We start from the raw sequence: 17,212 nt of genomic DNA, 5'->3' as shown, positions 1-17,212 counted from the left end.
TGCCCCCCCCCGGGAACTCTCCCCAACCCCACTCTCTGCCCCTTGGGAACTCTCCCCAGCCCCACTCTCTGCCCCCTCCTCCGGGAACTCCCCCCACCCCCACTCTCTGCCCCCCCCGGGAACTCTCCCCAACCCCACTCTCTGCCCCCCCCGGGAACTCTCCCCACTCCCCCCCATTCACTACTGCCCCGATAGCCGAGGGCGGGGCTCTAGGGACGGGGGCATGGTTGCCCGGGGGGCCGAATACTACAGACAGCCCCCCAAGCCGGGCAATTCCAGCCCCTTCTTGGCATCAGCAAATCGAGAGCGTGCGGCGATGCTCAGCGAAGAATACTTCTCCCGGCCGCGACCCGCGGCTTTAACCGCAGCGCCTGGAACCGCAGAAACAACCAGGCTACCTCCTCCGGGGCCCCGCCCGTTCGGAAGGAGGGCTTTGGCCTCGCTATAGTCACGTGACGGCCCCATCCGGGTCCTTTGCCTTCTCTCCCTCTGCCCAACATGGCGGCTTCAGGTGAGTGGTGCTCGGCGGCCTGCGGGCCCTTGAAGCCTGAGCCGGGCCTGGATCCCTTCTCCGGCCCTGGAGCTCCACCCGCTTCCTCGGCCCGGGCCGCCCCTCGCCCTTTCTGGCCCGGGGAAGACGGGGGGAGCACGCGCCTGTCTCCTCCCATGAGGGATCGCGCGCGCGCGCGCGCCACCCACCTCTCCCCTCAGGTTTCTCCAGCGCGCGCAGCGTCCCCCCAGCCATTCGAGGCAGGAGCGCGCGCCGTGGCTCGGAACGTTCCATCCCGCAACGCGCGCGCCATCCTGCCGTGAGTGGGGTGGGGTGGGAGAGTTGCGGGGGGGTGGCTCGCGCCGGCGGTGATTGACGGGAAAGGGAGGGAGGAGGGGAGCCAGATGGAACCTTCAACCGCGCGTCTGCGCAAGCGCGGGGATTGGCTGGGGGTGGGAGCGGACTCGGAGAGAGGAAGAAGGAGCCTGAGTGGCACCCACGTGGGGGCGCGTGGAACAGGGGTCTCCGGAGTAAGAGGCCTGTTTCCTCAGCGCGCCACGTGGGAGTCCCCTCTGCTGCGTCATTGCCCGAACGGGCGGGCTGTCCCTTATTCCCCCGTATATCTGCGGCCTGCGCCCAGGGCTGAGTGTCGTCATCCCTGCCCCCGAGGATGCCGTAGGGAGGGAGAGGCAGCCCTGCCTGCGGGAGGCATGGTTTGTATCTCTGCTCTGCCCCTCTCCCGGGAGCTGGCACCCCCCAAGAACACGTCTTTGGCGCCCTCCCGTTACAGCACACTTCCTTTTGCTCTGTACAGTTCTCCTTCTGCCTGCCCTCAGCAGGAATTGCTTGCTGTCCCAGCTCTCTTGCCCACCTTCCCTTGAGTAGCCGGGATGCAGTGCCCTTCCACTGCAGGAAATGGGGGGTTGGGCCCTGCTGTACTGCCTCTTCGCTCCAGGAAAATGGGATTGAAATTGGCTCCTTTATCTCAGAAGTACATGGCTCCCCTCCCTTTCCAGGTTTGCAGTCTGCTTTGTATTTCTTGGAGCGTAAGGACAGGATGGAATCCCTGAAAGGTTGAGGAAGGCATTCCAGCAATTTTTTCCCCTTCAGAATAAGATGTGAGAGTTGATCTAAACTGTAAGGGCTTTCTCTGCTTTTGAGATTGAATCACCTCTCTGGATGATAAACAGTCTCTGCCTTAGCTGAATTTCTGTTACTCTCTTACTCTGGGCTGTGACTTTTATATGCCTTTGAAATGCGCCAGACTGCACCATCATCTGCAGGTGTTATCCAAAAAATAACCTGGAAGATTGCATACCCTTCACTCTCCTAATAGGGCTCTTCTTTCTAACCATATGAACCCAACACCCCAGGCACTTTATTGCAAGTGATCCCTTTGAAGCAACTCTTCAGCAAAGACTGTTCCTTCTTAAAAACCTGGAGCTAAAGGCCTATTTGTTTGGGTATGGAAAGCTCCTTTATTTAAGTCTTGTCATGTCTTGAGCAATGAAATTCCCATTAATTTTTGTGCAGAATAGCTTTACTCGGTTGGACTCTTCCTGGCACCCAGCTAGTATTGCTTCATTAAGAACTGTAGCATCTGTAGCTATTGTGTTTAGGGTTGTACTGAAGCTTTTAAAATAAACTCTGACTTCTGTCTCTTAGCTCGTTGTTTACACTTCTGATTACAAAAAGGAGTCCTGTGACACCTTAACTTAAAAGGTTTATTTGGGCATAAGCTTTCGTGGGCAAAGACAGACTTCATCAGATGCATGCTGTAAGACTCCTCATTGTTTTTGTAGATACAGACTAGTGTGGCTACACCTGTCATACTTCTGATAACAGTAACAGCAAAAGTCCTAGCTGTATCACAGGTCATTGGTGCTAATTCCTGTGCAGATCTGTGGAGAAAAGGAGGTAAAATCTGTGTTCTGCATTTTTGCATAAGTTGCTACAGTGTTTGACATTTAGAAAAGGCCAAAGCATCACTATAACTGTTCAGGCAGTTTTCTTAACTCACTTTCGCTCTGGATTGAGTACTTTTTCACCTCTTTCTAAGTTAAGTACATATAATCACATGTACCCCATATGAATTGCAGTGACTGCTCTTGCTGTCCAACTGAAATGTCAAGGGATATGCATCAGGACAGCAATTAAGGAAAACTGAAAACTTTTGAATTTGCAAATGCCATTTTGAGTTCCATCAGAAGAACTGTATGGTCCCATATTTCACAGCAGAATGTTTGAGGCAGACATACCTGCCTTTTCCCTATGGCTACGTCTACACTGGCCCCTTTTCCGGAAGGGGCATGTTAATTTCAGCGATCGCAATAGGGAAATCCGCGGGGGATTTAAATATCCCCCGCGGCATTTAAATAAAAATGTCCGCCGCTTTTTTCCGGCTTTTAGAAAAGCTGGAAAAGAGCGTCTACACTGGCCCCGATCCTCCGGAAAAAGCGCCCTTTTCCGGAGGATCTTATTCCTACTTCAAAGTAGGAATAAGATCCTCTGGAAAAGGGCGCTTTTTCCGGAGGATCGGGGCCAGTGTAGACGCTCTTTTCCGGCCTTTCCCTATTGCGATCGCTGAAATTAACATGCCCCTTCCGGAAAAGGGGCCAGTGTAGACGTAGCCTCCGTGTTTGCACAAGCATGTCTGTAGCTGGCTAGAACCTGAGCCCATGATGTGGTGATGCAGCCCAAAAACAGAATAATTTTTTGGAGTTTAAGGATAAGGGACAGTGGTTGATGAAACACAGATTTCTTTTAGCTACATTATATACAATACAGTATACTAATTCCTTAGTTTCACACTTGCCTGGGTAACTTTTAATGGGATAAGTTTAAGAAAGACTACCATTTCATCATATCAAAAGTTAAGCAATTAGGTTTTATGCCTAGGCTGATCAGATTTCCCAATGGTTTTACAAAGCTGCATTAATAAAAGTTAATGCTCTGTACTTTAAAATGTAGACTTTGTAGCAACTGTCTGTACATATCTGAATGGCTGATAATATTTCAATAAGCTACATTTGAGTCTAGTAGTGGCATTTGATTTTTGTTTGTATATAGCAGCTGGGGAAACTCCAATTCCAGTTGTAGATGTTAAGAAAATGTTCTTGAAGGGCTTGGCACTCCCAGGTATAACTGGTAGCTTCTGCTCATATTAAGGAGGCAGCTGGTGCTGGCTGTTGGTAATTCATAAATGGCAAGAAAGAGCTTCTTTTGTCCAACTGGCTTTCCCTACATTGTTCTGTCAGCCATATGAGGTTTCCACAGGTTCAGTGATGCATAAGCAGCACTGTGTTCAACTACAGAAGTTGCTTCATACTGTTAGCTCCTGCCTGTGACTTGTCAGCCATTTGATGAAATTGAGCCAACAGCCAGCCTGCAGGTTTTATGAATGCAGCGTCTGCTCTAGTTAGCAGTGTTTTTGCTGTCATTTAGTAACCAATCATTGACAGCAAGTAAATATTCTTGGGTGGTGGGAATGTACATGAAACACACCTTCAGCCACCTTCTTTCTGAACAACACTTGCCAGCAGGAGGGCGCTTAAATGACATTTTTCAAGGCAGTGACTGCAGTGTGTTGCTGATGATGATCTGCTAGTTCTTTGTGTGATGCCATGAGATTACCCCTGGCAAACTGAACTTCAACCCTCATAAAGGAGTAATCCTATTTTAATTCTTAACCCTTGTACATTCCAATGTCATAGCAATTAGTTCTTAAAGGTTAGCTAGATTCTCTGATTGTCCCCATTTGCAAGAACTCTTCCAACCTCTGCTTGCTGTGCTCAGCAGTAGCATTCCCATTCATGATAAAAACATGAATCCTGAGCATTTTGCAGAAAGGGGAGTCTGTGGAGTCTTCTCAATTTCTTCTACATCAGGAGGGTCCCCTTATACATCATGAGACCTTTACTCCTGAGGTTTTCTGGAGGGTTTCAAAGCTGCACAAGTAGCATATAGATTTTGTATCACCACCTTTAAAATAATTACTTTTTGTAAACTGAGTGGTTTATACAGTGTCTGAACTTCTAAAGCTCCCCTAGGGCAGACAATTCTCATTTTGATTTAATTCTCTGTGGTGTTGTTTTAATCACTGATGAAGCCATAGTTGACGTAGTGCTTAGAAGTCTTGTTACAGTACTGAATTAAATGTGTGACAAGAATTGAAAAGGTAGAGCAGAAGGCAACCAGAATGAAAAGAGATTTGAAAAGGTAAGTTTTCAGTAAAATGGAATTCTGGCCGTATCACTTGAGTAACCAGAGAAGAAAGAAGCAATAATCTGTCTTTGTACTCAAATAATTCCAGCAAATTGTATGGACTCTCCACTAAGCATTTTTCTGACACATTTTAGGTAAAGGGCATTATTCCTTAAATAGCTGTTCTAGGTAGAATGCAAAATGGGGTGTCCCTGTGATCAAATGTTAGCTACAAGTCTTGTTCTTGTTCAGTATAGGCTGTGTAGATTCCTCTGACTTCTCTGGAAGATTGAGGGTATGTCTACGCTAGAAATGCCAGAGTGGTGCAGCTGCAATGGCATAGAGCAGATTCTACTGCAACAGAAAAAACCTATCCATTGCAGTTGTAAATCCACCTGTTCCTGAAGGAAGAATTCCTCTGCCAGCCTAGTGGTATCTACACCTGGACTGAGGCTGACTAAATTACATCGCACAAGGCCTGAAATTTCATAGCCCTGAGTGATGTAGTTAAGCCAATCTAACTTGTAGTATTGACCAGCCCTGAGTGCTATTGAGGGGCTCTGGAAAAGACAGTATGGCTTAGTGGGGCTCAGCTGGGACTTTGAGTATGAGTTTCATTCATGGCTGTGACCTTGGGGAAGTTGCTTTCTCTATCAGTTTCCTCACCTGTAAAATTGGAATGATGATACTGACTTCCTTTATAAAGAGCTTTGAGATCTACTGATAGAAAGCATGGGGTAAGCTCTCTGCCAGGAGGCTAGTAATTACAGAACAAACTTTATGGATGGTGGAGCAAAATGGGGAATAGAAGATCTATCATCTTTGTTATAGTCCTCGCATCTCAAAATTCTTCCTGACTCTAGGAACTGAGTCTGACAGCCCTACAGTCTTATTAACTGGAGCTCCTTGGAACTCAACCTGAAGGATTTTTGTTGCTTTCTGTTCCCATCTTGCTTGAGGTCAAAACTGCTTCAAGAATTTTTTTTCTCCTCTTCCTAGCCATGAAGCCAAATCTGTGATTTCACAGTTGCTTCCATGGCAACAGAATGAGGTAGTTAATAATAATAAAAAAGGACCATGGGGCTTTGCTCCAGGATTTAGACTCTAGGGTGGGCAGGGGGTAGGAAAGTGAGAAGGACAGCAGTTCAAACAAATGCCATGTATCTTTGTTCAGGATCTGCCCAGTTACAATGCAGGCAGCAGAAGAAAGTAAGTAAACTTATTTGAAGCTGCTGCTTCATACTGAGCTGCCTGGGAGGGTGTGAGAAGTGCCTTGTTGTCAAACTTAATTTCTGAAGAAAATATGCTGCTGTGAGCAGTGTAGTCTTTTAATGTTGTGAGAAGCTCTCAATGAGCTACTGCTCGAGGAAGGGGAGAAAACTTAGGTAGTGCTGAATTCCTTTAGTATGCCATTAGGAGAAGCTGAGCAGATTACAGAGAAATAGATTTCTTGGGAGCTACTGGAGGAGAAAGTCATGCCAAGACCTATTCCCATTAGAAAATACCAAGCAATCTTCAACCCTGGGCAGAACAGACAGAAGGAGATGGGAGCAGAATGAAGGGGAAGGAATAGAAACAGAGCAAGTACCCCCCACCCCCTTTGTGTGATGCTGATTGCAATAGCCTACCCTGGATCTTGTGAAATGCCATTGATATCCCTGTGGCCCTAACTTTATGGTCACATTACCCTCTCACCAATGTTACACCATTCCAACTCAATGACATTCCTTCCTAACACTTGACTGAAGGAGTAATCTAGCCCACTTAGTACAGATACCTTGTGTGCCTGCCTGTGAAGATGGGGCCCAATGGCATCCTTGTACCCCAGGCTCTGTAAGGCATGCAGAAGGGTCACTAAAGGCTGAAGATCAAAGACAGAACATCCTCAGGGAGCTAATAGAAACCAAAGGAGAGCAGCCATGGATTCTGCAGTAACAGTACTTCTGTCATCCCACATTGCTAAGTTTATTAATGCTGAAAATCTCTTCTGCCTACTGTGTAGATTTAAGCCAGCCATGATATGGAAACTCTATTAAAGGGCCATTCTTCAAGATGCTGAATGTACACTGAACATGGGTAATCTTGATCATGTGACATCTTTACTAACTCCATGAAAGGCATTGGTGATTTGGAAAGCTTTGTATCAGCGTAAGAAGTACTATAGTAATACCTACTGTGACCACCTAAGGGAGTTCTAAATTGACTGGTGGGGTGAGAGATGTCTAATGGTCTGGGCAGTAGAGTGCCCTGTTGTCATGTGGCAGTAATCGTTGTGACTTGCCCATGTTCAGAGTCTGCATTCTTTTGCACAGTTGGCAGCATGGTGGATGGGAGGCTGTGAAATTAATTGCTGCCAGGTTATTGGTCTGTAGGAGCTGAACTGTTGCTATCTTTCTTGTGATGGCAGCAGTTAACTGCAGACTAGTCAACTTTCCAATCTTGTGCTCTCTCCCCCCTTCCCCCCCCAGATGGTTAGAGAAGCAGCTGATAAGGTCTCTTTTGGTTGCATGTGATTATACTGTTCTGACAGCCCCACAGCAAGAAGTCTTCCAGTTTGTTTACTGAAGTTTAAACTAAAGGGAAGGTTTCTAGGAATGTCAAATTAGATTCAGAGCAAGCAAAAAAAAAATTACTGGACAAAAAGAATTGGCCTTGACTGTTGCGTTCTTAACTGTTCTGTACCTCTCCTGGATGTTGCTAGAAGATGCTTAGAATGAAGATCCTGTGGAGAGTATAGCTTAACATTTCTGTCATCAAGTCTGGGCTGTGTCTTTTCTGTAGGTATGCTTTGTTTCCCAGGGTATTTAGGTGTCCTATAGTACACAATGGCCCAGGTGTTGCAGCAGAGGGCTAAAATACAGGGGTGACCCTTCTTGCTATGCTACCGTCTGGATTGAGACCAATGGGGAATATAGGAATACAGAGTAAATCAGGTATGCTAAAGAGTGGGAAATAGGGTTGGGTGACAGGGGAAGGTATTATTAGACATTCAGTGTACAGCCAGAACGACTAGTGAGTCGTTCCCTGCTTGTTCTAAAGAGAATGCTAGACAAGAGCTGGCTTACTTGCAGTTGCGGAACAGATTTGAAAGCAAGTAAGATTTGTTCATGAAATGCATTTATTGAAAGGTACTGGTTGTCACAATACAGAGATCACTTCGTTCCTCTACGAGAATGTTGATAAGTGATCTGCATGAAATTCAGCAACATTTCTACAACCAGTACTAAAGATAAGGGCATACATTTTCAAAAGCCATCAATAGCTTTGGATGTTGAGCTTGAGATATTTGGAGGGGCCTGACTTTCAAAGATGTTTGGCATCCTTCTGCTAAAAATTGGGAACCTGTAAAATGTCTCAAGTTCAGCCCTCAAAATCACTAGGTGTTTCTGAAAACTGAGGCTAAAAGTTTATTAGAATTCCAGGTTTTAAAATGTCCAGTTCCGGGTAACTGTCTTCCATGGTTGGTCTTGGACCTAAAGTGGTATTTTGAAAGTTTAAGGAAATTGCTTACTAGTTTAGAGTCATATGCTGGTGAAAATGTTTTGGTTTTTTGCAACCACAGAAAAAATCTTTCCAGGTGGGTTAATATGTGAATGTGCGTATGGGTCAGTAAGGAATTATATCCTTACTTTTCAGATGTATAGCACAAATTTTCACTACATGTGTGTTGCTGTGTTAATTACCAACTAATACAAACTTGATCTCAGTATTACCGGTGTGTGGTTGTATGGTGATGTTTTATTGTACGTTTCCATAGTTCTGTGCATGTGGAAGTACCTGATTAGTGTTAGTCTCTTCTTCTTAATGTAAACAAAATAGAAGTTGTAGAGAGTGTACAGTTTTAAAACACAAGAAATGTAATCTGGACATTTTGCGGTTGACATCAAAGGCATTTGTCAACCTCCCAGGTATGCCTCCTGGGATGAGGCATACCTCGGAGGTCGACAAATGCCTTTGATGTCAACCGCGGAGTGTCCAGACTACCGCGCTGAGCCAACAAACAGCTGATCGGCTCAGTGCGGCTGCCATGTAAATTTAAATGAAGCGGCGATTATTTAAATCGCTGCTTCATTTTCCTATGCTGGGTAGTCTAATCTACATGCCTCTGTCGCCAGAGGCATGTAGTCTAGACGTACCCTAGGAGGGTGGTGAAGCACTGGAATGGGTTACCTAGGGAAGTAGTGGAGTCTCTACACCCTAGAGGTATTTAAGTCTCGGCTTGACAAAGCCCTGGCTGGGTTGATTTAGTTGGGATTGGTCCTGCCTAGAGTAGGGGGCTGGACTTGATGACCTTCTGAGGTCTCTTCCAGCTCTATGGTTCTATGATCTTAGCATTTTTAAATGCATTTCTCCTCACAGCCTCTGTGAGGCAAGGCATTGCTGTTGCCATGTTTTACAGAGGGTGTGAATCTCTTCATCTGGTCCCATATCAGCAGTGCGGTTATGTCACTGTAGCACAGTGGTGCTCAACTTTTTTTGATTCATGACCCCCAGCACTGGGAATATTTTGTTGCGGCCCCTTTCATTGAAAATGCTGGTCCACTCTCCTGCCACTCCCCCCCCCCCCCCCCCCCCCCCCCCCCCGCCACTGTGCGTATGTTGGGCACCGAGCCGGGAGAACAAAATGGTGGCTGGCCTAGCGCTGCAGCCCACCAGGAAGACATCTGCCCCCCACGGGTTGCACACCGCTGTTATAGTAGACTCTCCAAGAGGCAGTAGTACATTGACAGAAAGAAATACTTTTGCCTGTTCCTCCTGATCATGTAGGATGCCTGCCTCCATAGGCATTATATGAAGGGCAGTAACTCTTCCATTCCCTGCATTTATTGGAATTAATTGTGCCCCAGTGTTACTTATCTGTGTCTCCTTCACCTCTTTAGCAGCTAAGAAGAAGAACAAGAAGGGGAAAACCCTTACTCTGACGGACTTTCTGGCAGAAGATGGTGGCAGTGGTGGTGGAAGCACCTTTATTCCGAAACCAGTCAGCTGGGCCGACGAGACAGATGACCTGGAAGGAGATGGTAATTTGCTGCTAGCATTCCATCTCTTGTTGGATAATCTGTACCCTGTTGTGTTATGTTCCCAACAACTGTCTGGGTAGTTGAAGTCTCCCATCACCAAGTCCTGTGCTTTGAATGTTTTTGTTAGGTTTTGTTTTTTTAATGAAAAGCTTCATCTACTTCCTCTTCCCGATTAGGTAGTCTGTAGTAGACCCTACCATGCCATCACTCTTGGGTTTTTTCCCTTTTTATCCTTACCCAGAGATTTTCAACAGGTCTCTCACCGATTTCCATCTCAAACTTAGTTTAAATGTATACATTTTAAATATGTAAGGCAACACCTCCTTTTTTTCCTTTACTGTCCTTCCTGAGCAAGCTGTACCCCTCTATACTAATATTCCAGTCATGTGTATTAGCCCACCAAGTCTGCGATGCCAATGTGTTATAAGTGTGTTTATTTACTAGCATTATGAGTTCTTCCTGCTTATTCCCCACACTTCTTGAATTAGTATACAGACATCTAAGATTTAATTTTTTTTCCCCTCCTAGTTCTGTCTCTTATCCTTGCTATTACAGCTCATGCTGCCCCCAATTTCTGACCCTTCTCCAAGGTCTCCTATTAGCTTTGGTCACCTGGTTTCCCGTCAAACCTAGTTTAAAGCCATCCTGACTAGGTTAGCCAGTGTGTATCAAAATAAGCTCTTACCCTTCTTCGATAGGTGCACCCTATCTTTGTTTAGCAGTCCTTCTTTTGTTATGTGCTATAGAATGTTTGGGAGAAAGGTGCCCTACAATAGACAACAGAGTTGAGTTGTGGGATTCTTTATATTACTGAACACTTTTCTTGACCATCTTTAATGCCTCTATTTTACAACTAAGGGAGCTGCAAGTAAATTCAAACAATTGCAATGAAGAGGGGATGTGAGAAGCTCTGGGGGAACTTGTACATGGTCAAGACATGCTGAACAAAATTTCTCTTCTAGTTTCCACCACTTGGCATAGTAACGATGATGATGTGTATCGAGCCCCACCAATTGACCGGTCCATCCTACCCACCGCACCTCGGGCTGCTCGGGAACCCAATATAGACAGAAGCCGTCTCCCAAAGTCACCCCCCTACACTGCCTTTCTGGGAAACTTGCCGTATGATGTAACAGAGGAGTCCATCAAGGACTTCTTCAGAGGACTCAATGTGAGTATCTGTTGCGCATAATTTTAAGCTTTGGTGACATGGGGGCCACATAGCAGCAGTTGGCAGGCTGAATGTAACTTACGGCTTGTGGGATTCTCTCATCTGTTAAGCTCTCAGCCCTCCTGAAGAAGCTCATGATATTGTGCCAATTCTGTGACTGAAATGACTTGTCCCACATCACCCAAAAAGTGAATGGAGCTGGGAGTAAAGCCTATGATTTTCCTTGTAGGATCCCACTTCTTCATGGTTTGTGCCCTTGGTGCTCAGTCCTGTTACATTCTGAGGCCGTCTATATGTAAAATCCAGCTCAAGGAGATACACCCATGGTTGAGGTTGCATGCTAAAAAAATAGTGGAGATGTATGTAGCAGGAAAAGCTACCCACCCTAAGTGTATGCTTGTCTATCAGACTTTACTCTGAGGTGCCTAGCCCTTCCCGCTGCTGCTGCGTAGCTAACAAACTTGATCAGAGCTAATGTGCTTGCATCTCCCTGACCTGGGAATTGCACTTCCAGTTCAAAGGATAGACATACCCAGTGCCTTTTTGGTGATGGTACTGCCCGGTACTCAGTACCAGCACCTCCGTACGCAGTACCAGTACCTCCAGTCAGAACTTAACAACTTTTCCACTGGAGTACCAGCACTCTTTTTTAAACCAAAAAAAGCACTGGGACCCACTAAAGAGAATAAAGGTGTTCATTGCAAGCCATTCGTGGCTAAGAGCAGTTGAGACCACTTGTTCTAGCTTCTGCAAGCTGACTTCTAACAAGGCAAATATCTTTTTTTGAAGGTTTATTGCCTGAGCCCAGCATTACTATCTCCTGGCATTCTTATAGACTGTTTTGGGTTGTGTGTAGTCTGGTACTCAGAGTTCTCTTATTCCAGGGCTACTCAACACACAGGCCACATGTGGCCCGCGGTGCAGTTTGGGTTCACATGGGGTTTAACATACGGCCTGCGGGTGGGATCCTTTGAACATGGCCTCCACTGGGAACAGGTTCCATAATGGCGTGGTGTTTCCCAGGTAGGGTGAGCATTGAAAGACGCAAGTGGAAGGACTGGTTGAAACAGATGAGTACAAGGTGTCGGTGTTTCTAGCCCCATGGAGGAGCTTTTGGGAGTGCCGGGGTATTGTGGGAAGTGCTGGCTGCTTAGCTTTTTGGGCAGAACCTGAGAGGTGCTGACTGGCTCTCACTGGTTACATTTTGGCCCAGCGTGTGGCTGGGCAGCCCTGCTTCCCTTCTTCACGGAGCAACGGACTCTTGTGTGGAGATGTCAGCCCTGCTGGGAATCCAGAATGGGGATCCCGGGCACCTGTCCTTTTTTGCCTCTTGTGTCCGGCCTGACTTGCCCAGCTCCCCACCTGCCGCAGGTTTGGAGTGCTCTGGCTTGGAAACTTTTTTTTTTTTAACAGTAAAATCACTCCAAGAAACACACAGCCTGAAACTTCAAGCTGAACACCCAAAAAATTGGTATACAATTTTTTTTTAATAAGGCGCATTTAAAACGGCAGCAAAGAAGAGATGCTTGTTGGATGAACACAGGGTTTTCAACCCTGTTTGGGAGATGAAAAACCAATGTGCCATCTTTGTCAAAAGATTATCGCTGTGTTAAAACAAACCTGCAACAATGCCATGAATCTTGTCACCCTGAGTTCAAAGACTTGTATCTACCTGACAGCAATTTAAGAGAAACTAAGATACATTCCGTACTGGAAGTTTACTGTGGTCAACAAGATGTGTTCTGTTTGCCCTATAAAAACAGCAATGCTGTTACAGCCTCCTTCAAAATGGATTGGCATATAGCTAAATCGAAAAGACCTTTTACTGAAGGTGAATTGATGAAGCAGTGCTTCTTGGACTGAAGTGAATCACTTTTTGCAGAGTTAAAAACAGAGGATATAGTTAAATATCAAAACTGCAAGTGTCTGATTCAACTATAGTAAGACTAGCTGAAAGCATTTCAGGCAATCTGTTTTTGAAAGCACTGAGTATCTCAGTCTAGCAGTGGACGAATCTACTGATCATTCAGACATCTCAGCTCATAATCTGGGTGCGTTTTTTCAATTGCAAAAACTGTCGAAGAAATTCTTACTTTGCTACCTTTGATGGGTCAAACTAGGAGAGAGAACATTTATTTTGCGCTGCTGGCATTTTTTTGAAGGACCAGGAAATGTATTGATTCAAAGAATTTTATTTTGGTAACAACTGTTGGCGCTCCCTCCATGGTTGGAAAAGAGAAGGGGCTAATTTCTTTGCTGAAGAAAAATCCACAGTTTCTAGATTTCTTTTCATACCATTGCATTCTGCACCAGTTATGCAGCAAACTGAAGAGAGGATTTCTCAAGAGCACAATGGATAGTGTCTCAAAAATCATCAACTTCGTTGCTGCAAGTGCCTTGAAACAGACAATTTCGAGCTTTGGTTGTGGAGTACAAAACACAGTATAGTGACTTGCCAATGCTTGCAGAAGTTAGATGACTGAGTCGAGGCAAAGAGTTAGATCTGTTTATGGATCTACTGCCTGCTGTATGAGTGTTTTTTGGAGGCAAAGGTTCCCCGGGATTTACTGTTGTGTTTAGACAGAGACATTCCTGCTAAACGTGGCTTTTCTCCTTGATATGACACGCCACTTAAATGCACTCAATTTTAAACTTCAAGGCAAAAAAAAACCCCTGCCTTCTCTGATGTGAGGTTTCTGCGTTTTGAAACAAAACTGGCCCTTTTTGCAGATGTGCTTCATGAAAGAGACTTAACTCACTCAACTCGCAAGTGACACAGCTGAGTGAACATGCTGATTTTTTTTTTTTTTTTCCAGCATACATCCAGAGCTGAAAACTGAATACTCTTCTCATTTTCTAGATGTCAAATCCCTGAAGTCAGTTCTTGCATTGACTGATAATTCATTTTCAGTTGAGGTAAAGGCAGTTTCACCTTCAGCAGTGACATTTGGTCTTGAGGGCCACATTTAAAGGAGAGATGATAGAATACTATTGTTTTGCAGTTCTATAAGCTAGGCATAAGGAAGAGGACACTGAAACATTTTGGATGACCTATAAGGATGTTAAAATGCAGTTAATTGACTAATCGATAGGCACTTCTGCATTCCTCTTTTGAAATGTACAAGAGCCCCCATTGGGTCTCTTGTACATTTCAAAGGACGAATGGGGAACACTATGTACAGCCTGGGGCCAGCGGGAAGTTTCGCTGACTCTGGGCTGCATGTGGTGTGCCTGCTTTGAAATTCACAAGAGTCCCCAGCTGATCCCGGGTTCTAGGGAAATGCTGGGGGGAGCCTGGGATCAGCTGGAACTCCCCAGCTGACTCAGGGCTCCACGGCTGCCCCTTTGAATCACTGCAGAGGTGGTGTTTTAAAGGGACAGCCCGCCGCACAGCTGATAATATAATGGTCTTCTGTTGATATGTGTTTTAGTAGTTAAATTCCTGGACTTTCATTGCTCATTAAAAGTGCTCTCATATGGGTGGAAATCGGGTCAATATTGCATTTTATTAGTATCAGCAGAACGGATTTAAATGGGGCCTGTGTGTTGTATAGTCTTTCCTTAATCTGTGTATTCATGCCCGTCAGTGTGAAAGAAGCTATTTGCATATATATCTGCATATATATGCAACCACATTTAAGTTGAGGCCCTCGGCATGTGCTGTCAGTATCATTTTGGCTCCCGGGGCTTCCAAAGTTGAGTAGCCCTGTCTTATTCTGTAATTGTCAGATCAGAGTCTTGATATTTTCTCCCACTCCCTGGTGTGAATGCTCTAGCTCAGGTGGCCAATCAGTTAGAGACTAAGAGCCAAAATAGCTGTGGATAGTAGTGCAAAGAGCTACATATTATATATTTTTATATATCTATAACTCTAATGCACCCCCAGCCCTCTCCTGCTCCAACCCAATGCACCCACCCCTCCCCCAGAGCCAGGCAGTACCAGATTCTTTTATTAACACCCTGGGTCTCACCAGAGCTGCTGCCTCAGCCACGCACTTTTTCTCTCCAGGTCCTGGGGTGCGTACGCAGAGTGGCCGTCAACTGTCTAGGCATGTGGCTCTGAAAGAGTTGACTGTTCCCTTGAAGGCAGGTACCACTGCCCCTCCCTGAATCCCAGACATTTTTTGTGTTTTTTAAAAAAGCCGGCTGGACGGCAGTTTAACACGGGAAAACTGGGACATGTCCAGGAGAAACCAGAGGTATTGTAATCCTAATAAGAGCCACATTTCTATGAGCAAAGAGTCGTGTGGAGCTCAGAGCTGCGGGTAGGCCACCCCTGCTCTAGCTGGCTCGGACAGATCACTTTTTTCACTTGTAAACTGCTGACTACACTGATTCTGTGCAGTAAGCATTAGAGCTGGGGAAAGATTCAATTTCTCCAAGATGCTTTTTTTAGCCAGTAACAGACTCCCTTCTTGGTTGTGGGCTACGCATGGGTGTCTCACTCAGGCTGGGATTTCTTTGCTGCTTCCCAGCAGAATGATGCAGTTGTTGTTCCCACTGCTTCTCCACAGCAAAGGCCACTGAGCAGGAGAACTGACTTCTGAAAGAGCAGTTCATCTCATGCATCATGAGTGTTCTGTCCTCCTCTTGTCTTTAGACCAAGTAGGGAGAATTCTACTTCTGTGGCTGATTTTGCAAGCTTGTCTGCCTAAAGGAGGCAGCTCCTGGTTTTGTCAGCAAAGACAGAAACTGTTTGTGTCATTCTCTTTCTGAAGATGTGATACTGTCCTCCACCAGCAGATGATCTGTATGTGTGGTGATCATGACATTAGGGTACAAAGTTGGGATTATCTTCCCCTCAACTCCTAGCTGCCAGCAGGAATACATAATATCTTTGTGACTCTGGGAATCCAGTCTTCAGATGCCCATAAAATCTCAATAGCCACAGATTTTATGTGAATGTATGCTGCGTCCCACAAATTGAACTTGAAGGAAAGTTTCTTCATGTCACCTGTTATTTGCTAGACAGGGTTTAAAGAAGGAAACTGCTTTAAAGAGGAGTGCAGGCTGCTATGAAATCTTAATACAGCCCTAATCAAGCAAGAGGCTCCAACAGTCTCCACTTGGAATAGAGGGGAATGGTGGTAGAAAGAGAAGAATTACAGGTAGGGAAATTTCCCCTTCCTGAAATAACACAAGCACCAAAGTGGTGCTGAAGATCAATGTGAAATACTGCTTGATGAGTCATTGGGTGTTGAACTGAATGTTGTCCATGTGACTGAGCTCCGCTGGTCACAGCAGAGAATTATGGCCAAAATGACATTGCTTGCATTTATTGTTCATTTTCAACTTGTATCTAGAACTTATTTCTTCTGCCTAATGCTGCAGCATCCCCTCCCTACTTGGAAGTAATAGCATGGCTGAAACTCCTGCAGCAAGCCATGAGTTGGATGGAAGCCAGAGGAGTAACTACTGAAGCTTAGGCAGTCCCTGGAATGGTATCTCCTCCATTCCCTAGTCAAACTTGCTCTCCAATGTGTTTAGCAGAGAAAGCAGGATAGGCAGTTTGCTTGTGCAGTGTCCTATGAGACAGTACAACACAGGGTCCATCTTCGTTTCCTGGCCATGTCAAATAGTAGCCTATATAGCTGCATCCAAAATGGATACTTAACTTGCAGTGAAGAAGTAATATGTCATCTCATATGCTCTCTAAGATCTACATATCTGAAAAATAAATGGGAAGAATAAGATGTCTTGTAAGTGACTAAGAGGGATTACAAGAGGATAATAGGGATTTAATCTCTGGTTGAGCTGAGAGTAGAACCTAAGAGTCCTGGGCCCATTTCTGTCCCTATCTTGCAGGGGAGTCTTGGGAAAGACTCTGCTGTGCTTTAGTTTCACCCTCTGTAAAGACTGCACTAGCTTTACATGGGAGGCAGTGGTAACTTTTTCCCTCTGAGAGGTGACACTTTGTCTGTACTATCACTTTGGTCTGTGTAAGTTTTATTGGTCAACAGACGTTTAATGGGCAACAGCGCAGGTGGGAACAGCGCTGTAAGCAGGTAAGGGCTGACATAATTGATGCTGCTTTTTGGGAGTGGTTTACTTATACCAGCTGGAGAGCTGTCTTCCTGCTGGTAAATACTGGCCACACAGGAGACCTTACAGGGCAGGGATCAGCAACCTTTCAGAGTTGCAGTGCCGAGTTTTGATTCACTCACCTCTATGTATGGGTCCGAGTGCCAGTGATACTTTCTCAAGTCAATAATAGTCCTCTTTACAACAGCTTCATTCATATATAAATAAAAATGCAGATCTTACCTTTTAGTGTGATAATTGGCTTTACTGAGTTCTCTGATATTGGGCTTATAGTTTGACACTTTA

General features: G+C 45.4%; 1 protein-coding gene across 5 annotated transcripts in view; it reads left to right on the top strand.

The window, feature by feature from the left end:
* The first annotated feature begins 355 nt into the window (after positions 1 to 355).
* The window catches only part of EIF4B (eukaryotic translation initiation factor 4B), a 36,765-nt gene continuing 19,908 nt past the window's right edge, over positions 356 to 17,212 (top strand). For 2 of the 5 annotated variants that reach the window (XM_075915928.1, XM_025182527.2), the window contains exons 1-3: positions 5,762 to 5,902; positions 9,574 to 9,714; positions 10,677 to 10,885. In XM_075915928.1, the coding sequence (XP_075772043.1) occupies positions 5,884 to 5,902; positions 9,574 to 9,714; positions 10,677 to 10,885 (369 nt within the window). In that variant the 5' untranslated portion in view covers positions 5,762 to 5,883. Of the gene's footprint in view, positions 512 to 5,761; positions 5,903 to 9,573; positions 9,715 to 10,676; positions 10,886 to 17,212 lie in introns of those variants that run through there. The other 3 variants (XM_075915929.1, XM_075915930.1, XM_075915927.1) reach the window with 3 other exon arrangements.

The sequence above is a fragment of the Pelodiscus sinensis genome, unplaced genomic scaffold (assembly GCF_049634645.1).
Source record: "Pelodiscus sinensis isolate JC-2024 unplaced genomic scaffold, ASM4963464v1 ctg94, whole genome shotgun sequence".
Lineage (NCBI taxonomy): Eukaryota > Metazoa > Chordata > Testudines > Trionychidae > Pelodiscus > Pelodiscus sinensis.
The sequence above is the reverse complement of the archived record's forward strand: the minus strand, read 5'-3'. Positions and strand labels throughout refer to the sequence as shown.